Source organism: Pristiophorus japonicus, chromosome 15 (assembly GCF_044704955.1).
Source record: "Pristiophorus japonicus isolate sPriJap1 chromosome 15, sPriJap1.hap1, whole genome shotgun sequence".
Taxonomy (NCBI): domain Eukaryota; kingdom Metazoa; phylum Chordata; class Chondrichthyes; family Pristiophoridae; genus Pristiophorus; species Pristiophorus japonicus.
Genome location: NC_091991.1, coordinates 1,594,871 through 1,618,665, shown reverse-complemented (window position 1 = coordinate 1,618,665; position 23,795 = coordinate 1,594,871). Strand labels below are relative to the sequence as shown.

General features: G+C 44.9%; 2 protein-coding genes across 7 annotated transcripts in view; one reads left to right on the top strand and one right to left on the bottom strand.

Moving 5' to 3' along the window:
• The window catches only part of LOC139280557 (putative tetratricopeptide repeat protein 41), a 107,069-nt gene extending 96,338 nt beyond the window's left edge, over window positions 1–10,731 (bottom strand). For 4 of the 6 annotated variants that reach the window (XM_070900051.1, XM_070900046.1, XM_070900049.1 and 1 more), the window contains exons 1-2: window positions 10,323–10,731; window positions 6,697–7,762 (exon numbers count right to left, since the gene is read on the bottom strand). In XM_070900051.1, coding sequence (XP_070756152.1) covers window positions 6,697–7,486 — 790 coding nt within the window. In that variant the 5' untranslated portion in view covers window positions 7,487–7,762; window positions 10,323–10,731. The other 2 variants (XM_070900048.1, XM_070900047.1) reach the window with 2 other exon arrangements.
• A 182-nt stretch (window positions 10,732–10,913) lies between these two features.
• On the top strand, window positions 10,914–23,165 carry hsp90b1 (heat shock protein 90, beta (grp94), member 1). Its single transcript, XM_070900052.1, has 18 exons — window positions 10,914–11,181; window positions 12,900–12,987; window positions 13,904–14,045; window positions 14,333–14,449; window positions 15,335–15,666; window positions 15,904–16,015; window positions 16,099–16,212; window positions 17,489–17,605; window positions 17,938–18,075; window positions 18,571–18,648; window positions 19,699–19,764; window positions 20,130–20,399; window positions 20,630–20,875; window positions 21,337–21,473; window positions 21,799–21,877; window positions 22,284–22,439; window positions 22,662–22,778; window positions 22,887–23,165. Exons 1-18 carry the CDS (start codon window positions 11,133–11,135, stop codon window positions 22,914–22,916), a joined length of 2,388 nt encoding a protein of 795 aa, XP_070756153.1. The 5' UTR covers window positions 10,914–11,132; the 3' UTR covers window positions 22,917–23,165.
• The last annotated feature ends 630 nt before the right edge of the window (window positions 23,166–23,795 follow it).

The window sequence follows — 23,795 nt, the reverse complement described above, 5'->3', positions numbered from 1 at the left end:
ACATCCTCCCCGCATCCAGTCTGTCCAACCCAGTCAGAATTTTATACGTTTCAATGAGATCCCCTCTCATTCTTCTAAACTCTAGTGAATACAGGCCTAATCTCTCCTCATACGACAATCCTGCCATCCCAGGAATCAGTCAGGTGTACCTTCGCTGCACTCCCTCTATGGCAAGTATATCCTTTCTTAGGTAAGGAGACCAAAACTGCACACAATACTCCAGGTGTGGTCTCACCAAGGCCCTGTATAACTGGAGTAAAACATTCTTGCTGCTGTACACAAATCCTCTTGCAATGAAGGCCAACATACCATTTGCCTTTGTAACTGCTTGCTGCACCTGCATGTTTGCTTTTAATGACTGGTGTACAAGGTCACCCAGGTCCCTCTGTACATCGACACTTCCTAAGCCATCACCATTTAAATAATACTTTGTCCTTATGCTTTTGCTACCAAAGTGGATAACTTCACATTTATCCACATTATAGTGCATCTGCCCACTCACTCAACCTATCTAAATCGCCTTGCAGCGTCTTTACATTCTCCTCACAAATCACAATCACAGCTAGTTTTGTGTCATCAGGAAACTTGGAAATATTACATTTGGATCCCTCATCCAAATCATTTATATATATTGTGAATAGCTGGGGCCCAAGCACTGATCCCTGTGGTACCCCACTAGTCACTGCCCGCCACCCCAAAAAAGACCCGTTTATTCCTACTCTCTGTTTCCTGTCAGTTAACCAATTTTCAATCCATGCCAATACATTACCCCCATCCTATGTGCTTTAATTTTGCACAGTAACCTCTTATACGGCAAGGGAGGCCATTCGGCCCATCGTTCTGCACCAGCTGACAAAGAGCTATCCAGCCTAACCCCACTTTCCAGCTCTTGGTCCATAGCCCTGTAGGTTACGGCACTTCAAGTGCACATCCAAGTACTTTTTAAATGTGATGAGGGTTTCTGCCTCTACCACTCTGGGTGAAAAAAATTCTCAACTCCCCTCTAATCCTTCTACCAATTACTTTAAATATATGCCTTTTGGTTATTGACCTCTCTGCTAAGGAAAATTGTCTTGAAGAAACCACCATTCTGGTACCTTAAGAACATAATATAGACCTGGGCACAATTTTATTATATTTTCATAAAATTACCTCTCTGCATGATATCTTTTCCAGTTGCAAATTCAAATGTAAAATATTCCTTGTTTCCGTTTATACCCACCAAATAAATACATCCAACAGCTCTTAGTGCCAACCTTCTATTTAATGATTGTGCAGTTATTGTCACGCTCATAATGTAATGAAGTAAACGGAAGGTTTTCTGAGATTTCAGTACCCTAGGCTCCACCTTTGGCTTGTATAAGACAAGCAATACCTATGGGGAAGTGTAATCTATTTATTATTTTATTAGCACAAATGGCTACATTTTATAAAGAAACCAATAAAGATCTTCTCAATCGCCTCTTAATGTGGTTTATGGTTTAAAACTGCCGATTAGAGACACATTGAAATAGCCAATTTCTGCAGAACTGGCCCTGGTGTATCGTATAACACCATGATGTTCGTTCCTGTCTAGGGACACCATGTATAGAGGAGGCTGTTCACATTCCATTGGTCCCTGCTCACAACACTATTGATAGTAATGGGGAAGAAGTGTCATGGGGTGGTACTTTTTCTTCAAAAGTGATCCCTGTTTTATTGACTAAAATAATAGATGTCAAACAAAATTCTTGAATTATTAACTCATCTTATTAAAACTTTGTTCAAGATTTACCTTCCCCTTTCATTTGATAATGTAATCATGGCATGTTGTGGAGTAATTAATCTAACAACTGTAAACCTTCCCACGTCCAATTTCAAACAATGTATGGGAGGTTAAGTATCATATGCAGTTATATTGCTCTTTTTGAGCTAAACAATGCTAAATAATTTACTCTAAAATTTCATTTCAATTTTTAAAAAACTTAAATAAAGTCCATCTCCATTTTTTTTCAATGAAATCATATTTCAAAATGTTGGTATTAAATCAAGAACTTGCAATAGGAGACATCCCATACTTTGATGTTCACAAGATCACAATGATGGTCATTTCACCAATCCAGAAACACCTTCAAGTCTGCCCATTGCCGCATCTAATTGTTTCTTAGATTATCCCAGGCAATGTTCCCACTCATTTTTTTTCCCGTGCGTGGTATCGTGCATTCGCGGTATCTTCCAGCGGTGTTGGACTTCGTCATCGACGTCTGGCCTTGTTGACAGTAGGCTCCCGAGGTATGGAAAATGGCCCACGTTGTCCAAGGCCTCATCATGGATCTTGATAATCGGGGGGCAGTACTGTGTGGCGGGGGCAGGTTGGTAGAGAACCTTTGTCTTATGGATGTTTAGTATAAGACCCATACTCTTGTATGCTTTAGTGAAGGTGTTGACGATGGTTTGGAGTTCGACAGAGGATGGGACGACCTTGGATCTGGGCTGGAGACGCACCAATGTGTTCTCGCTCAGGCCAACATCCCCAGCATAGAAACATAGAAATTTACAGCGCAGAAGGAGGCCATTTCGGCCGCCGACAAAGAGCCGCACAGCCCTCGGTCAGCAGCCCTGAAGGTTACATACAAACCCATGAACAATGACGGAAAGGCAAAGAGCATCCAGTCCGCCCCACACAACTACGACACCCCTTATACTAAAAACATCTACACTCCACCCCAACTGGAGCCATGTGATCTCCTGGGAGAGGCAAAAACCAGATAAAAACCCAGGCCAATTTAGGGAGAAAAAATCTGGGAAAATTCCTCTCCGACCCATCCAGGCGATCGACACTAGTCCAGGAGATCACCCTGACCGTATTCTATTCCCTGCAGTACTTACCATTATATCTGCGTCATCCAACAAAAGGTCATCCAGTCTAATCCCAATTACCAGCTCTAGGTCCGTAACCCTGCAGGTTACTGCACTTTAAGTGCCCATCCAACCATCTCTTAAAAGTGGTGAGGGTTTCTGCATCCACCACTCTTCCAGGCAGCGAGTTCCAGATCCCCACAACCCTTTGCGTAAAGAAGCCCCCCCCTCAAATCCCCTCTAAACCTTCCACCAACCACCTTAAAACTATGTCCCCTCGTAATAGCCCCTTCCACCAATGGAAATAGACCCTTACTATCCATTATGTCCAGGCCCCTCAATATTTTGTACACCTCGATGAGGTCTCCTCTCAACCTCCTCTGTTCCAATGAGAACAAATCCAGCCTATCCAATCTATCCTCATAACTAAGATTCTCCAATCCAGGCAGCGTCCTAGTAAATCTCCTCTGCACCCTCTCTAGTGCAATCACGTCCTTCCTATAATATGGCGACCAGAACTGCACGCAGTACTCTAGCTGTGGCCCAACCAAAGTATTATACAATTTAAGCATAACCTCCCTGCTCTTATATTCTATGCCTTGGCCAATAAAGGCAAGCATTCTGTATGCCTTCTTAATCACCTTATCCACCTGGCCTGCTACTTCCAGGGACCTGTGGACCTGCACTCCAAGGTCGATTGACCACGCTCGATCAGCTCCAATGGATGGGTCACATCGTTCGCATTCCTAATACTAGACTCCTGAAACAAGCGCTCTACTCAGAGCTCCAACACGGCAAGCGAGTCCCAGGAGGGCAGAGGAAACGCTTCAAGGACACCTTCAAAGCATCCTTGAAAAAGTGCAACATCCCCACAGACACCTGGCAATCCCTGGCTTAAGACTGCTCAAAGTGGAAGAGAAGCATGTGGGAAGGCGTCGAACACCTCGAGTCTCTTCGCCGGGAGCACGGGGAAGCCAAGCGCAAACAGCGGAAGAAGCGCATGACAAACAAGCACCTCACCCACACGTCCCTCCAACCACCATCTGCTCCACCTGTGACAGAGACTGTAGGTCCCGCATTGGTCTCATCAGTCACTTGAGAACTCATATTAGTGTGGAAGCAAGTCACCCTCAACTCCGAGGGACTGCCTAAGAAGAATAGGATCTTCCAGCAGCAACAGCTTGTGAACGGCTGTGCAGGTCTTCCCGATTGATGTGCAGCCACGCACACGCGCACTTAAGGGGAATATTGGTCCCAGCATTTTCAACCCCAATTCTCGAGCGGAAAGTTCATTCCAAGTGTTGATCACTCTTTGTGAAGAACATCCTGATATTGGTAACAAAATGACCTCTTACAGGCTTGAACCTGTATCCCATAGTTTGATTTTAAAAAGTATTCCAGATAAACCTTTTTCATTCCGTTAGCTATCTTCTGAACCTCTACAAGATCACCTCTCAGACATCTCCTTTCCAGGCTGTAAAGCTCCAGTTTCTCCAGCTTTTCATCACAACTCGTAACCCTGACACTAGAGTTTGGACTTGCAGCTATTCCCTGTTCCGCCTCCAGTAGTTGAATGTCTCCCTTGTTTTTTGGAGACTAGATCTGGATATAGTACTCAAGGTGCCGTTGACCAGAGCACTGCACAGTATGATCGTGACTTCCTCTGATTTTCACTCCACTGTTTGGGCAACATTCTATTAGTGGCTTTGCATTTAGCTTACCATGTTAAGACCATGCAAGGAAAACATTAAGATATTTATTGGAATAGTTCTTAAACTTAATTAAATTAACTTTCACTTGCCATAAACCTCTTCCGCAATACCGTCAGTAGTTCTGTGAGCAGGGACAATGGAATGTGTGTCCCTAGGCAGGATGAATATTTTTTTTAATTCATTCACGGGATGTGGGCGTCGCTGGCAAGGCCGGCATTTATTGCCCACCCCTATTGCCCTAGGTGTCATACCACACACCAACGCCAGTTCTGCAGAAATTGGCTATTTCAATGTGTCTCTAATCGGCAGTTTTAAACCAAAATGAGCATTATCTGTAAAATTCATATAACTGACCTTTGAGGTAGTCAATGAGCTAATTAGATGGTTAGAGAATTGTATAAAGTATCAGAAGCAGGAAGAAAGAAGTGAAGGGAGAAATCGATTGCAATTACTTGCAAGCAGAAACTCACAATAGCTGGAAAGTTACAAATGCTCAGCCGGTAAGGAATTGAATGCTCTCCCGATCCTTTCTTCGTGGGAGTATTAAAAAAAACAGCCACCATAACATACAAGGTAACACGTTGATTACACAGGGATGGAAAGCAAAAAGAGGAATAAATTTTGGAGACGGCTGCAGTTTTAAAATGTTAATTCACAGGATGTGGACGTCACTGGCAAGGCCACCATTTATTGCCCATCTCTAATTGCCTTCGAGAAGGTGGTGGTGAGCTGGCATTTCAGAGGGCAGTTAAGAGTCAACCACATTGCTGTGGGTCTGGAGTCACGTATCGGCCAGACCGGGTAAGGGCAGATTTCCTTCCCGAACGGACATTAGTGAACCAGATGGATTTTTTCGACAATCCAGTAGTTTTTGTGGTCACCAGTAATGATAGTAGCTTTTTTAATTCCAGATTTATTTCATTAACTGAATCTAAATTCCCCAGCTGCCTTGGTGGTATTTCAACTTGCGTCACCCAATCATTAGTCTAGGCCTCTGGATTACTAGGCCAGTAACATAACCACTATGCTACCGTACCAGGGCCGGATTAAGGGCCTAATGGGCCAGGGGCAAACTGATCCAAATGGGCCGATAGTTATGTTTGTTCATTTTCATTACATTCTGTACATGATTCTGATTCTGAGTATGAAAACATAGGTTAATATATTCAACAATGAAAGCATATATTCTGTATCAAGTAGGTATATTCTGGTTCTGGAAACATATAGTTTATATATTAAGTATATTATAGTAACGATCTTTTCTCTGCAAAAATAGGTATGTATACGTTAGGCCAATAAATAATATTTTCCTCGGTCTTGTTTTTCCTCTCTTATTGTCGATTCTATTCAGCCTATTCGGGAGGCCTTATATTTTTTTTCCTACATTTATTTTGTGGGCCAGGGGCTGCAGCCCCATCCGCCCCCCCCCTCCCCCCGGTTAATCTGCCCCATGATATCGGACCCACGTTTAATCCGTCCCATGGTTAATCCGCCCGCGGTTAATCCACCCCCACGGTTAATCCCCCTGCGGTTAATCAGATCCGCGGTCAATCCCCCCCGCAGTTAATTCCCCCTGTGGTTAATTCCCCCATGGTTAATCCTCCCCACGGTTAATCCCCTGCAGTTAATCCCCCCGCGGTTAAGCCCCTGCGGTTAATCCCCCCGCGGTTAATCCACCCCGTGGTTTAATCCGCCCCGTGGTTAATCTCCCCCGTGGTTAATCCCCCCGCGGTTAATCCGCTCCGCAGTTAATCCCCCCCCACGGTTAATCCCCCCGCGGTTTAATCCGCCCCGTGGTTAACCCCCCCGGCGGTTAATCCCCCCGCTGTTAATCCCTCCGTGGCTTAATCCGCCCCATAGTTAATCCGCCCCCCGGTTAATCCCCCCATGGTTAATCCGCCCCGTGGTTAATCTGCCCCACGGTTAATCCCCCCGTGGTTAATTCGCCCCACGGTTAATCCCCCCCGTGGTTAATCCGCCCCACGGTTAATCCGTCCTTGGCTGTACCCCATTTTCGATATTCTTTCAGTGCATTCCAATCCCTGACCTTCAATAAGCGGTTGTTTCAGTAACAGCAGTGCCCAATTGTGTTAACAGCTAAGCCAAGAATAGACCTGTACTTGGTCCTCTTACGTGGTGCACGTACCTGTATACAAAGGAACTAAATCCATGGGATACAACTTGTTAATGACATCGCTCCAGTCTTTTAAGACTGCTTCTCCTAGTTCTTCTATTGTTCTAAAAAATGTGACACGTAATCCTTTATTGACTATCTTTTCTTTCAGCCTCCTTATCCTCTGTTCTTCGTAATGATCTCTACTTTTATACTTACGCTCTACCAGCCCCGTTTCATTCTGCGGGACATTGAGAAGTATATCATCAGCATAGCGGGAATCTCGGAAATAAAAGAAGCTGAACTCAGAGTAATTTAGAAGAGCTGCTTCTATGATCTCCAGCTCCAACAGACTGCAAGTTTGATAATCTCCGTGCAATATCCAAGAATAGCCATTTTTTGCTGCGATATATATATTCCTTTCAACCTGGGATAAACCTTGAAAGTCCGACTCCCTCGTCAGAAGGCACTCTGCATCCGGTGGGCAGTACTCACCATATTTCTGACCTAACATGCAGAGGAAGAATGGTGAGCATTTGGTAATGAAGTCTAGTGTAATCTTTAGCTGGTGGGAATCTGTGTTCTGCTGACAATGTCCTTCATGTGGGGTCCACTGCATATCTAATACTTTAAAGCAGCTTCTTCTAGTACTACAGAGTTCTCTTAGAAGAGGAAAAACTTCATTTGCCAAATAATTTCTTTCCTCTTGAAAATCCTCTAATGTTGAACAGAGAAGTACCTCAATGGGTGGTCGATGGATAGAATCGGGCTGGCGCGCAAGATAGTTGCTCGATGCTTTTAAACATTTACTCACTGTACGCATTGTTGAAAATTTTGAAATAATTCCTCAAGTTGCTTTTAATATAAAGATTGAGCACTACTTTCAATATGTTCCTTTCTATCTTAGAATTCTAGCGACTTTTCCCTTAAAGTTGTACAATGGAATTATATACAGCCATCTTGTTTATATACATTTTCACCAACTTTCTGCAGCACTTCCATCAGAGATGTGAAACAAATTTGGTTCTTTGAATTGGCTCAGCATTCCTTGCATGCTAATTTGGATTCCATGTTGCTGGTGACATCAGCTTCTTCACAGCTACCAAAATAGAATAACATAAATAAAGTACGTTATAAAAGGGCAGTTGGAAGCCATTTATTTCACAAGAACATAAGGAATAGGTGGCAGGCAAAGTGGAGATGACAGAAGTGATCTATCAATGGTGGGAGAGGTAATGAGGTCAGACTGGATGGAAACTTGTGTAAAGACTTGCAGCATTATGAATCGGTGATGGAAATGCAGTTTAGAGAAGCTATTGGTCAAGGGAACATTTCTCAATCAGCTGGGAGTTTTGACTTGACATTTGAAGCAGTCAACTCATCAGCTGAAACAATGGCAAGTGATCTCCTGCCTCAGCTTCACTGATGAGGTCTAGGCACAGCGGGAAACTGGTGGGCCACCTATCAAATTCAAAAAGCTAGAAAAAAGGTGTTGTTAAGTGGTTGTAAACAAGCTACTAATGATTTCAATTGCCTTCCTCGCCGTTGCGTGTCAGGTCTGCTCAGTGCCGACAGACTCGAGATTTGGTAAAGGAGTGTGGCAGCAGGTTGACACTATCAAAAACAAATATGCCCCACCCAACCTGCCACCTATCGCACCAGCTGAATCCCCAGGAAATTACCCCCTCTGCGTCTACTCTATCAAAACATTTCATAATTTTAAAGACTCTCCTCAGGTCACTCCTCAGCCTTCTCATTAGGATAAAGATGGCACAACTGTTTCACTGGTGCTAAATGACCATACAATTCACATAGATGCAACTTTACAAACACTAATCAGTTGCAAACCGGATCTGGTTATACTTCTTCAAACCTCCATGTATGCGTATCCTGACATCTCTGCGACAATGCATTGCCATAGAATCATAGGGCCCGAACTCGGTCGAAGCCAAGGTCCGCCCAAGTGCCGCCCAAAGGACCGCCGATGGCCGCCGAGAGACCGGGCGGTACTTTACCTGGAAGATTCCTCTAAAAGAGATGGCAGTACCGGCCAGCGGCCAAACAGTGGCTTACGTCGTCAATCTGGGTGGCAGCGGGCGGGAGCTCTCAATCTCGGCGGCAAAGGCTCTTGCCGCCCAAGTGCCGCTGAGGATGGAGTCAGGCCCAGGGAGGGTGAAGACCTGTAAATAAAAATTATAGCAAACAAAATAAAAATACTGTAATGTCTTCAGGGGACTCCAGTTAAGTCACTGTAAAAAATATTTTTAAAATATGTTCACTAACCTTTTTGTCCGTTCTTCGTACTTACCGTCGGGGTCAGACCAGCCTCCACACAGCGTTCATTCCCTCTGCTGGTGCCAACTCCCGCCCGTACCAATCAGGCAGCTCGACGGGCGGGAGGCCATTTACGCTACTTGGCCGCCAGAGGACGTCAGCGGGCAGTTCCCGGCGGTACTCCCCTCCCGCCCACTCCAGCCCAAGTGGAAAATGGCAAAGAGGGGAAACCGGCAGCAAAACTCGGCGGCAGTCGGCGGCAGTAGGCGGTAAGGTCACCTATATCTTAGCCATAGAATCTTACAGCACAGGAGGAGGCCATTCAGCCTATCGTGTCTCTGTGACAGCTTTTTGAAAGAGCGATCCAATTAGACCCTCAGCTTTTCCCCATAACCCTGAAAATTAGTCCTCTTCATGTACATGTCTAATTGCCTTATAAAAGTTCCTATGTAATCTGATCTGGCTAAGATTTTTTTCTCCCCCACCCCAGTCCTTTCTTCTTACATTTGTAAGATTAAAAACATGTACTATATAATTTCAATTTAAACAGAAAACAACATTCATTTATATAGTGCCTTTAACGTAGTAAAACGTCCCAAGGCGCTTCACAGGAGCGATTATCAAACAAAATTTGACACTGAACCATTTAAGGAGATATTAGGACAGGTGACCATAAGCTTGGTCCAAGAAATAGGTTTTAAGGAGCGTCTTAAAGGAGGAAAGAGGAGAGATTTATGGAGAGAATTCCAGAACATAAGAATTAGGAACACAAGTAGGCCATTCGGCCCCTCGAGCCTGCTCCGCCATTCCATGAGATCATAACTGATCTTCGACCTCAATTCCATTTTCCTGCACTGTCCCCATATCCTTTGATTTCCTTAATAGCCAAAAATCTATCGATCTCTGTCTTGAATATATTCAAAGACTGAGCATCCACAGCCCTCTGGGGCAGAGAATTCCAAAGATTCACCACCCTCTGAGTGAAGAAGTTTCTCCTCATCCCTGTCTCAAATGGCCGACCCCTTATCCTGAGACTGTGGCCCCTGGTTCCAGACTCCCCAGCCCGGGGGGAAACACCCTCCCTGCATCTACTCTGTCAAGCCCTGTAGGAACTTAGGTGAGGCGATTATAATCAGAGGTGCTCAAGGCCAGAATTGGAGGAGAACAGGGATCTCAGGGCTGTGGGGCTGCAGGAGATTACAGAATCGCTCACTCTGTTTCTCTCTGTACAGATGTGGCGTGGCCCTTACGACTAAAGGGACCAAGGGGTATGGAGAGAAAGCAGGAAAGGGGATGATCAGCCATGATCCCACTGAATGGCGGTGCAGGCTCGAAGGGCCGAATGGCCTACTCCTGCACCTATTTTCCATGTTTCCATGCCTGACCTGCGGAGCGTATTTCCTGCTTTTGTTGCTTATATTTCAGATTTACAGCGTCTGTTTGCTTCTGTATAATTTCAGATTACTTTGAATCTGACATTTGTTCAAAGAGCAGAAACAACATCTTCCAGCGCCGGGGAGCTCTGCTGCTGCCTGCGGCCCTCGCCTCGCACACCGCCCGTTACCATCGCAACCGTCTCCAAGGTAAGCGGTCCGGAGCGCCGGCTCGGACAACCCCGGACGTAAATCAAAAGAGAGGCTCTTCATAAAAATCAAAAGATGCACTTTTTCTTCTTTTCGAAAAAGAATGATTCTCACCGAGGATTAATTACAGCCTCACCGCAACAAAAAATAAACCCGTAAAGCGACAATAAAAAAACGGTCCACGCTTTGATGGCGGCGCGGCGCGGCGCGGCCTGCTCCTCCACCAATCGGGGCGAGCCACGCTCCCGACGTAGGATATGGTACATGGAAGGCGACGATTGGCGGAGGAGTTTTCGCAGCGCTTTCCGATTGGCGGGTGCTTTTTGCCGTGGTCGGCTGCGGTTGGCCGGCCGAGCGCTGGTGCTGGCCCCGCCCCCCCCTGCCCGCCTTCAGTCGCTTTTATTGAAGAGTCCGTCAGGCGGCGGCGGGCGGGCGGCGAGTGAGAGGCGCACGGCACACGGTACACGGCACACGGCACACGGCGGGCGGTGTGTGAGAGAGAGCGGGCAGCCCCGGGGAAAAGCAGCCTCGCAAACCTCGCGTTCGACGGTACCAAGGGGGACGAAGTCGTGTGAGGGAGAAAACACAAGTGGCCGGCCCGCCCGCCCGATCATGAAGCAGGCCTGGGCTGCGGCGCTGCTGTGCGCGCTCTTGGCGTTCGGTAAGTGCCGGGGGCACCGCGTAGCCTTTCTGGAATCTTCCCGCCGCTCGACGGCCGGTGAGGGGCCCGGCCCGGCCCGGCCCGCGCTGCGCCCGTTCTTCACCCTGACCTTTTGCTTCGCTCCTCCTTCGTTCCATAGTCTCGGCCGCCTCAGCCTCCCCTCCCGCGCTGCTGACTGGGACAAGCAGGCCGTGAAATGTGTGGGGTGGGGTGGGTGATAGGTTCCCCTTCCCTCCCCCCGCCCAAGGCAAACCTCTTTCCCCCCCCCCCCCCACCTCCAGCCCCAGGCAAAACTACTACCACCACTGACCCCCCGCCCCTCGCCATCTCCCCGCACCTCAGGTAAACCCCCGGCCCACCTCGCCATTCCCGGCCCCCCCTCGCCATTTCCCCCCCCGGCCCCCCTCGCCATTCCCCCCCCCTCGCCATCTCCCCGCACCTCAGGTAAACCCCCCGGCCCACCTCGCCATTCCCCCCGGCCCCCCCTTGCCATTCCCGGCCCCCCCTTGCCATTCCCGGCCCCCCCTCGCCATTTCCCCCCCCGGCCCCCCCTCGCCATTTCCCCCCCCGGCCCCCCTCGCCATTTCCCCCCCCCCCCGGGCCCCCCTCGCCATTTCCCTCCCCCCCCCGGCCCCCCTCGCTATTTCCCCCCCCCACACTCGCCATTCGATCCCCACCATTACCCCCCATCCCAATCCCGCCCCCCCCCGACATTCCCCACCCCCGATCTTCGCCCCCCCGACATTCTCCCTCCCCGATCCTTGCCCCCCCGCCATTCCCTCCGATCCCTGCCCCCCCCCTGCCATTTCCCTCCCCCCCCCGATCGCCCCCCCTTGCCATTTCCTCCCCCGATCGCTCGCCATTCGATCCCTGCCATTACCCCCCCCCCCCCCCCCCCCGGATCCCAATCTCACCCCCGACATTCCCCCGCCCGATCCGATCCCCGCCATTCCCCCCTCGCCATCTCCCACCCCCCCCCCCCCCCCGATCCCTGCTCCCTCGCCATCCCTCCCCCCTTCGCCTTTCACTCCCCCCTTCGCCTTTCTCTCCCCTGCCCCCTCACCATTCTCTCTCTTCTCCCCCCCCCCATCCCTGCCATCTCGCCATTTCTCTCCCTGATCCTCGCCATTCCCCCCCTCTCCCTTGTCCACGTCCCCCCGATCCTCGCCTCCCCCCCCCCCCCCCTGCCATTCCCCTCGCCATTCCTCCCCCTCGCCGTTCCCCCTCCCCTCGCTGCCCCCACCCGATCTCCGCCCCCTGGCCATTTCCCCCCGATCCCTGCCCCCCCTCGCCGTTCCCCCGATGTCCCTCCAATCACTGCCCCCTCACTGTTTTTTCCCCCTCCCCCATCCTATCTGTTGCCCCCCCCCCCCCCCCCAGATCCCGTCTCCCACGTTATTCTCCCCCTTCCATATTCCCCACCAATCCTGTCCCCAGGCTGACCCATGGGCCAGTTGGTTACCATCGAGGGGGAGGGGAGTCGGGAAGTGAGTCGCTCCTCCCTGCTCTGGTGGCTCCTGAGCGTTAAATCTCGGATTCCAGTTACACCTCCCTCTTTTCAGGGATCTGCCCCCCCCCCCAACAATGTCACTTGAACTTGGGAGGAAGGTTGTTCCATGTTTTTAGAAATCTGTTACTGTGTGGGTTCATTCTTAAGGGTGTTCCTGATGGGTGACTTACTGCCAGATGCTTTTAACAACTGCCCTTCTCTTTTCCAGCTTTCGTTAGAGCAGAAGATGAGACGATAGAGGAAGATCTGGGCAAAAGCAGGGATGGATCCCGAACAGACGATGAAGTTGTTAAAAGGTATTGGTGGTGGCTATATTCTAGTGGTTGTGGTGCGAAACTAGCAATCTGGGGTTATCAAGTTCAATTTATCTGTGAATTTGTCTGCTACTAGAAAATGACCATGAAAGCTGCAGGATTGTACCAAGTAAGGTCTGTAAAGGAAAGGGGATAATGTGACTCCAGTGCCACACTTAATTGATTCAAGGATGGGCAATGTTGTCCACATCTTGAGAACAAGATGGATGATACTATAATTTTGGTGGTTTGTGCAATGCACTTAACACTTGAGCAATACACTGATGGAAACAAAGATCACTTGGTATCCGTATACCTCTTGGACTTTTGTAATGAGAATACTATTCACATGTTCTTGCATGACCTCAATAGCATCAAAGGAGAAGGAAAGTTTTTGGGCAGTATACTACTACTATAGTATCTAGCTACAAATCCATTAGTCGGGAACGTTGTCTGCTGTTTGTTTGACATTGTGCCATTTGGCTTAATTCCACTAGTGTGCACTTTCCATATTTCAGAGTTTAGTGAGAATTTTTTCATTTTAATGGCTAGAATTCAGACTGACCTTGGAGCTGATCTCCAGCCATGTAACCTTGGCAAAAACATCTTTATAGTATGCACTACACTTGATCAGTATCTTAGTTTCATAATCACATAGCTCCAGATCAGCACCTAGGCCAGTCAAACTCCAAACAAATGGACCCAATCCTGGATGCTGGAATTGGAAGGGAAGGAGAGTTGAGCTGGTGAACTCCACGGAAGCTTAAATTTCAAGGAAGTCTTTGTGGTTTTGTCATTTTGAACAGGAAATGGGAAATACTGTCCTCTTAAATATGCAATATTAAGTATTTTGATCTATTGAAAACTAAAATGTTGCAAATAACTGAATCTAACTGCCTCCCTCTTGTGTTTTTTGTAGGGAGGAAGAAGCTATCCAGTTAGATGGATTGAATCCTGCTCAAGTTAAGGAAATTAGGGAAAAGGCTGAAAAGTTTCTGTTCCAAGCAGAGGTTAACAGAATGATGAAGTTAATCATTAATTCTCTTTACAAAAACAAAGAGGTGAGTTTTTATTTTTAAATGAACTTCACCCTGCTGTTTTGCAGTTTCTGAAGTTGACTTCAAGGTACTTGGCTTAGACTTGTGTCCATTATTCCCTGATAATAGCTGTGGTGTCCTGATAAACAAGGCAAGTAGTGCATTATAATACAGCAGATTAGTAACATTTGAAGTTTGCAACAGCTGGATACTAGTGTCAAGTTCATAAATACCAGTCAGTGCATATGCATTTTAAGCTAAATATATATTTGGATACAGAATGTTAACTTAATGTTTATGGTTGTTACCAGATATTTCTACGTGAATTGATTTCCAATGCTTCTGATGCTCTGGACAAGATTCGGTTGATATCTCTAACAAATGATGGTGCACTCGAAGCCACAGAAGAGATGACTATAAAGATAAAGGTGTGCTTTCATTCATTAAATTTGATTTGGATTGTAATAAAATTCTGCTGAATTAACTGATGATTTACTCTAGTCAGGATTTTGATCAGACCTTTAGTAAACTAAAGACTCCCTAGCTGTCTTAACTTTGGAGTGCAACTGTTTTCTCAAGCAGTAGAGACACATTGGGCACACACAATCTAGACTGGCATGGGATTATAGCGTGTACCATCACTCAGTGGTGTCATATGGCCTCCTGGGAGTCGAGGGTTATGAGGAGTGGGCAGGGAAGTGGAGTTGAAGCCAAGATTGGATCAACCATGATCTTATTGAATGGCAGAGCAGGCTTGAGGGGCCAGATGGCCAACTCCTGCTCCTATTTCTTCTGTTCCTCGCCATTTACATTTGGTGTGCTTGTAAGATTAGGGCTTGGCTCCTGAGTTCTGCCACTTTCATATGGGTGTTATACTTAGTCACCCTCCATAAAGAAAATTGCAGTATTACTGTTTGTGCATTAAGTGTGCTGGAGCTACTCTTTTGACCTGCATAGCGAGAGTTGTCTTTTCTTCCCATCCATAATACTTCTAGTTGACACATTATGCCTACAAAGCCTAAATTTGTTTTAGTGGTACTTGGAGGATAATTTGCTGGGAGATGAGGTTTGGTGGCATGTAACATGTTCTGTGAACAGTACAGTTTTGAGTTTTTAATGCACCCTACCAGTAGCATGAAGGTGATTGGGGACCCCTTTTTAGTTTCTAAACATTGCTTAGGATAGCGAGAAAGACAGAAGATCAAACTTAGTTTCCTGATCAGTGAATTATCATCTTGAACTGGTGCAGATAAAAATATAGTAATGGTTTGGTGATGCACTATTTATAGTTAAGGACTTTGCTTTCTCCCTAGGCTGACAAAGAGAAGAACATGCTACATGTCACAGATACAGGCATTGGCATGACTAAGGATGAGCTGATTAAAAACCTTGGCACAATTGCAAAGTCTGGAACAAGTGAATTCTTAAATAAGCTGACTGAGATGCAAAGTGAGGACCAGTCTACCTCTGAGCTGATTGGTCAGTTTGGTGTTGGATTCTATTCTGCTTTCTTAGTCGCAGATAAGGTTATTGTCACCTCTAAGCACAACAATGGTACACAGCACATCTGGGAATCTGACTCCAATGAGTTCTCTATAATAGAGGATCCACGAGGAAATACACTAGGACGCGGAACTACTATCACGTAAGTTAGTGACTCAAGTTGTGTGCTTGGGCTTGGAACATAGAGCTTTCCTTGATGGACTAAGGCAAGAGAAGGGAATGGCTGGCTGGAAGTATTGGGGGGTGTAGTTGCTATTACTGGCTAATGAAGCCAATATTATAGATTTGCTAGGATATTAACCTGACCAGATAATTTGGTGCTTTAAAGGGTTAATATTGCATATCAATGTAATGTGTTTCATTTCCTATGCTACTTTAGATTAGTCTTGAAGGAGGAGGCATCTGACTATCTTGAACTGGATACGATCAAAAATCTAGTGAGGAAATACTCTCAGTTCATCAACTTTCCCATCTATATCTGGAGCAGTAAGGTAATTCAGGAATGTGAATCTGGACAATGGACAGTAAACTCCTGTAATTCCTATTTGAGTTAACAAAAACTTCTGTTTAATAGACCGAAACTGTAGAGGAACCAATGGATGAGGAGGAAACTAAGGAAAAGGAAGAGACTGATGATGAGGCGGCAGTTGAAGAGGAAGAGGAAGAAAAGAAGGCAAAAACTAAAAAGGTATGAACCTTTTCAAGCCATAAAATGTTATGTTCAAAGAATTGGCTTGGCTCGGGAATAGCTCGGGAGGTAGACAGGGTAGGAGACAGACTAGGGATAAGGAATTGCTCAGGAGGTAGGAGACAGACTAGGGATAAGGAATTGCTCAGGGGGTAGGGGACAGACTAGGGATAAGGAATTGCTCAGGGGGTAGGAGACAAACTAGGGATAAGGAATTGTTCAGGGGGTAGGAGACAGACTAGGGATAAGGAATTGCTCAGGGGGTAGGGGACAGACAAGGGATAAGGAATTGCTCAGGGGGTAGGAGACAGACTAGGGATAAGGAATTGCTCAGGGGGTAGGGGACAGACTAGGGATAAGGAATTGCTCAGGAGGTAGGGGACAGACTAGGGATAAGGAATTGCTCAGGGGGTAGGGGACAGACAAGGGATAAGGAATTGCTCGGGGGGTAGGAGACAGACTAGGGATAAGGAATTGCTCAGGGGGTAGGGGACAGACTAGGGATAAGGAATTGCTCAGGGGTAGGGGACAGAATGTGACTAGTGGTATCCCTCAGCTGGGGCTATTCACTGAATAACTTGGATCGCAGAATAGAGAGCTATAATCTCGAAGTCTGCTATGACACTAAGTTAGGTAGCAGATTAACAAGCGTAGACGGGAATAGAAAGTTGCATGGGGACATTTATAGATTGAGTGGGCAAAACTCTAGCGGATGGAGTTCGATGTGGAAAAGTGAGGTCATCCACTCAAGGCCCTTGAAGATGGTGAGAAGCTAGAAACTGCACAAGCAGAGATTTGGTGGTCCCAGTACAGAAATCACTAAACTCTAGTGGACAAGATGCAAAAAATATTGGAGTTCTGGGCACCACACTTCGGAGGCTGTATTGACCTGAGGGGGGTTGGGGGGGGACTGTTTTAAGATGATTAAAGGATTCAATAGGGTAGATAGATAAACTATTTTCTCTGGCTGGGGAATCCAGAAAAGGGGGCACAATCTTTAAAATTAGAGCTAGACTGTTCAGGGGTGATGTCGGGAAGCACGTCATGTAAAAGGTGGTGGAAACCTGGAACTCCTCACAAAGTTGTTGAGGCTTGGTCAGTTGACCATTTGAAAGCTGAGATTGGTATATTTTTGTTGGGCAAGGTTTTGAAGGGTTATGGAACCAAGGTGGCAGTTAAACAGATCAGCCATGATCTAATTAAAAGGTGGAACAGCCTTGAGGGGCTGAATGACCTATTCCTATTTCTGTGCTGCTATAATTTCCAATTCTTGCAGGTTGAGAAGACCGTGTGGGATTGGGAACTGATGAATGACATTAAACCAATCTGGCAAAGACCAACTAAAGAAATAGAAGAGGATGAATACACAGCTTTCTACAAGACCTTTTCAAAGGTAACATTTTGTTTTAAAGATCTGAGATCATCTCCGTTCCAAACATTTGCTGCTTGCCAAGTGGTTTCCTGATGACTGTTCTGGTATTCAATTGGGAGGACTCCCAGTTCGCCAAATCTAGTATGAGACAAATACACACAATGCCTAGATTACTTCACCCTGAAGGGTCATTCTGAATGTTATGCTAACATTTATGCTGCTGCTGCTCCGAAGATGGCATTCAGTCTGTCTACAGAGAGCAAGTATGAAGTAGTGGGTCTCTTCGAAATGTTTTGACATAATATACTGAAATGCATTTACCTTGGTATTTATAAAAGCTTTTTTTTCTTCAGGATTCTGATGACCCAATAGCTCATATCCACTTCACTGCTGAAGGAGAAGTCACATTCAAGTCCATCTTGTTTGTGCCTAAATCTGCACCCCGTGGTTTATTTGATGAATATGGTTCAAAAAAATCTGACTACATTAAGGTACCTGATTTTTTTTTTAAACACACTTGCATTGCTGCAACACGCATTGCTATCTTATAAAGAAATACTTGGTTCAGGTGCTACATGCTCCTCAACTGTTCAGTTACCAGAGTCACTAAATTGAAAAATATGTTGCACAAGTTTGCATCCGTTCCATCAGCGGGATAGGAACCTCTGTGTCTAAGGGGTTTCCTGCATGCCCCCTATAAAAATTAATCTAATTCGATTAGATTAGTGTATTGATATTAGCATCCTGTCCTGATTGACTAAAGCAAAGGAAAATTGCACTTACTCCTCTCGTTTCTGGGTTTCTATTCAGCTTTTGTGCTTCTGGATTGATTCAAATTTTGATAGTGTAGCAATGAATCATTACTTCCAAGAATGCAAAGATGGCTCCTTGATGATTACCAGCTTTAAGCACATCTCTGGTTGTATATGTATTAACAGCAGTAGTGTGCTTTGGGTAACATTTAATCTAATTTCCTCTTGTTGCAGTTGTTTGTGCGTAGAGTGTTCATCACAGATGACTTCCATGATATGATGCCAAAATATTTGAATTTCGTCAAGGGTGTAGTAAGTATTCACATAAATGTGACTCTCTAATGCATGTGCATAAGGTCACTGGCCAGAACTGTAGCTTTCTCAAACTTGCAACATTTATATTGCAAGCCCTGTCTTTTCTAGGCAAAGCAATCTGAACCATTGCCAGCTGAACCCAAATAAATCATAAACAGCTGTTAAGTTACTGAGAATGTTATTGCTGTCACTGTTTTCCCCCCCATATACCAAGCTCCCTCCAATGGCCCCGGCCTGCTGATGGTCTTGCAGGCCAGGACCGCGGCGGCCCGGAAATCAGCACAGTCCCTGCCTGCAAGACCATCAGCAGGCCAGGGAGCCATTGGAGGGAGCGTGTGCTGCTGCAGGAAGATGATGGCTACGAAGCCAGGTTGCTGATTGCCATGCAGGCAGGCACAGCAGGAGGGGCGAAGGAGCGGCAAGAGTCCGTAGAGAGAAGTGGGGCCCAGGGGCAGCACGGGCCAGCCCACACTGCGATATGTGTGCGCGCTCGGTCTGTGCGGCAGAGCTGGTCTCGAGTTAGTCTTGGGTAATCCTTGCCATTGGACCAAGACCTAGCTCCGTCAAGCTGAGGTGCAATGGATACCACAAGTTTTTTTTTTAAAGTCCACACACTGGCAGCTTCCACCCTTCAGGATGTAGTTCGTGACCTGAAATATTAGGTCCTTCATTCAAACGTCTGTGAACTCATCCCTTTTGGGCGTGGAAGCAAGTTATCCTCACTTCGAGGGACTGCCTATGATGATGATATACCAAGATGATGCATTAGTCAGTTGTAAAATAGTTTGATCCACATTGTTTGCCTGATAACATGCAGCTCTGGCAGTGCAAACCCTACACTGAAAGCTTCTGAAAAGCATGTTGAAATTGTTGACGACTAAAGAGTTTTTGTGTCTTGGTCAAGTAGACATTTTTTTTTAAACTAGTCTAATTTGTATGATTGTACTTTTTAACTGCTTTCCTTTTTGAGCTAGGAAATAACCTGCACCTTTTGCTTTTTGTGTGGCGGTTTGATATTAAACTTACACTTAACATTTTCTTTTACAGGTGGACTCTGATGATCTCCCTCTGAATGTGTCCCGTGAGACTCTGCAACAACACAAATTGCTGAAGGTACATATTCTATTCATCTCTATTGCGGAGAGTTGAAGTATTGCTGACTATCATAATGCAACATATTACATTTGAGTGAGATGTAAAACTCTTGAGGTACAGTCTTTTTAATGCCTTTAATTGATGCTTACTCAATTTACTTGACTTGAAGGAGGTAGCTTGTGTGATTCAGTACTGTACTGAATTTAGTTTGATTTATTCTTGCACAGGTTGTTACAATGTCACACCTCTACTGCCTAGCTGGAGAAAACCTAACTTGCATGACTGCAAGACATTGAAAATACTGTATGCTGGTTGTATTGGTTTAAGTAGCTTAATCTATCATTTGCTACACTGGATTCCTGATTTGCCTACTTATCTCATAGGTCATTAGAAAGAAGCTAGTACGCAAAACTCTGGACATGATCAAGAAGATTGCAGAGGAGAAATATGAAGACGATTTCTGGAAGGAATTTGGGACCAACATCAAGCTGGGTGTAATTGAGGATCATTCCAATAGAACACGATTGGCTAAGTTGCTGCGATTCCAGACCTCGCACCATGATTCCAAATCAACTAGTTTGGAGCAGTACTTGGAAAGAATGAAGGAGAAACAAGATAAGATCTACTTCATGGCAGGAGCGAGCAGACAAGAGGTGTGATGGCAGATACCATTGATGGGGATAATTAAGTGTTGCACTGTAGGAGGCCAAGTTTGTAATTCAATAGGGTGCACTCCAGAGTAATTTATTCTTCCTTTGCAAAGTACATAACACTACTACCGAGCTCCATTGCTGTGTTATAAATATATTGAGTTTGAAGTATAAAAGCTGATGGAGATTTTGCTTTGCAATATGAAGTAAGTTACTGGATTTTCTTTTTCCAGGTTGAATCTTCTCCCTTTGTTGAACGACTTTTGAAGAAGGGTTACGAGGTACTGTATCTGACAGAACCTGTAGATGAATACTGTATCCAAGCTTTGCCGGAGTTTGATGGAAAGAGGTTCCAGAATGTTGCCAAAGAAGGGCTGAAATTTGATGAAAGTGAAAAGGCTAAAGAAAACCATGAAGCACTGGAGAAGGAATATGAACCACTCTTGACCTGGCTAAACGACAAAGCACTGAAAGATAAGGTATATGATGGAATAATACACAACTTGGTAGCAAATTTTCAACATTTTACAGGGTGGCGAATCCAATTATTCCATAGCTGATGTAGTACAGTATTGTATTGAAGTTCATTTTTGTTGCAATAGCCTGAATATATCTGCTGTACAACTGGAGAAAGGTCAGAAGAGTGATTTCCTAATGTTGTGACAGCCAACTTGCTATTGTTACCACAGTAAACCCTGCCATGTGCAAGTGCTAATTGTAGTAAGTGGGTACCACCTAGGAGTAACTTCATGCTCGATGGTGTGTAGAAACAGTAGGAAGAGAAACCTTTCCCAAAACTACAAAAGATGGCTATTGCCCAGAACAAAGTGAAACAAAAGATGAGTTACACAAATTTTGATATTTTAATCAGTTTCAATATTTAGAAAGATTAGAATGTGAGGGGAGGATGAAACCTTAACATGGATATTTTTCTTTTAAGATTGAAAAGGCTGTACTGTCCCAGCGTCTCACAGATTCTCCTAGTGCTCTTGTGGCTAGCCAGTATGGATGGTCTGGTAATATGGAAAGAATCATGAAGGCTCAAGCCTACCAGACTGGAAAAGATATTTCCACAAAGTAAGTTGGGCTTTTATTATTACTTGATGCAGTTAAGCTTGGCTTTGGGCACCTTGTGTCCTCCATATTCTATTCTTGTTGCTTAACAATCAAAAGTTATGTTGTAACTTGCTGACCAAAGATTGAGTGCTAGCTTGTGAAATTCTTAATCATTGATTGTGTGTTGCATTGCAAAATCTATGGTGCTACTCTAAAAGTTCCACCTTTCACCTTAATTTGGATGCTGGTACAAGAGCTTTAGTGTTGGTGCTGGAGGAAAAGAAATGGCTCTGATTTGATCAATATGTTCTCTTACTAATTAATCAGTTTATAAACTCTTCCACAGTTACTATTCTGGTCAAAAGAAGACGTTTGAAGTTAATCCAAGACATCCTTTGATCAAGGAGATGCTGAAGCGAGTTACGGTAGGTTTATTTGGCACTCATGTTACCAGTATATTGGAGATTTTCCAGTTACCACAAGTATGAGTGGGACACCAGGTTTGGTTCACTTCAATCGCCACAACACAAAATTGCCTATCAGCAAGAATAACAGATATAAAATGCAAATGTTCAAACAGCTTTACTAGGGTACAGTTGTGTAGCAGAAGCAGAGTGCAAATCCCAACATGGCACATTGTCAATTTGATTTCAGTAAATCTGGCCATTTTTGGGCTAACACCATGGAGAGTGTGAGGTGGGAGAAGAGAACCATGAAAGCTACCCTTCAAGGAAGGACATCTGATGCCTCCTTTCTTGGCAGTGTTTTTCAAAATCAAGAGCTGAACTGAGCTGCAGGCTAACACTTGTCTCTTTCCATTTGTTTCTTTAGGAAAATGCAGATGATCAGACTGCTATAGACCTTGCTGTAGTGTTGCTCGAGACTGCCACGCTGCGTTCAGGTTACCAATTACCAGACACTAAAGCATTTGGTGATAGAATTGAAAGAATGCTTCGTCTAAGCATGAACATCGACCTCAATGCACAGGTACGTTATTGAATTTGTGTATACATTTTTCTACAATGTTAAACTGTATATTCTGGGTGTGTGGAGAGGAAGTATGTTACAAGATTACCTACAATTTCCTCTAGAAATTGAGTTGGATTGCCTTTTAAAGAAGACCTGTTGATTAAGGATTGTGCAAGTCAAATTGTGGGAATCTTGAATTCTAATACTTTGAATGAAACTGAATTGCTGTACTGTGTTTAGGTTGAAGAATATGAAGAAGTTGTAGATGAAGAGGTTGAAGAACAAGATGAGGTGAAAGCAGATGCTGATGACAATGATGCAGAAGATGATGATGAAACCGAAGAAAAACACACTGAGGTGAGTCTTGCATGTGTACATTATAACTCCAATGCAACAAATTCACTAACTTTCAGTACATTACTGGGATGGAGCTGCATAAGTTTTTTTTGCCCCTACTTATTCCAGGAATCCACAGATGTAAAGGATGAATTATAAGGAATGAATAGACTACAATCTACATAGAATGGGGATAGTGAAGTACTGGGACATGAAGCCATTGAACAGGATGTGAAAAGAAAACAATTCAGATTTATCCCTATTAACAGGTCTTGGTGGGCAAAGGAGTTTTGTATGTTATATTTACATTCCTTGTGGAAGTGAAATGACTGTAAATTTGTAATATTTAAAATGACAATTTCTTGTGAAACTGGTCATGTAAACCATAATAAACTTTTCCACAAACTGGTTCATGTTTTTGGCATTTACATTGTGATAGCTGCAATAGGTTGAAACTGAATTGCTGGAGAAGTACAAAAATTAACTCTTCCAAAGATCAACTTTGCCTTAATATGTTGAATTAAATTCTCCAAAGAATAGGATAGTAGCCTTGCAACTCTGTCTCTTTTTTGTAGAAGCCAATTGACGCCATCAACCTGTAATCTTCTCTACATTAATTTTTGGGGATTTTGTTCTAATTTCTAGTCTGTCTTGATGCTCAATTTTAAAATCCTAACTTCAAGGTTCAGTGCTGAATGTTCCTAACCCGTTGCTTTAATTATCATGGAAGCCATTCGATCCATCATGCCTTTGCTGGCTTTTATACCCTTTATCCAATTCTTTTTTTGAATGTTACTATTGAATCTGCTTTCATGACAACTTGCTGGGTTTAAGTTCCTTTTGTGAATTACCTTAAATCCTCTGGTTACAAATTAGGCTAAATGTTTGCTGCCTTGACAGCACAAGCCATCTAGCATAATTAACTAGCTCTGGATGTTTTCAGTGGTACCTTGTGGGTTGAAAGGTCTCACAAACTCGAGTCTTTCCTATCCTCAGCTGCCTCTTACTTCACATACTAGAGTAAAATGTGTGCTGCTA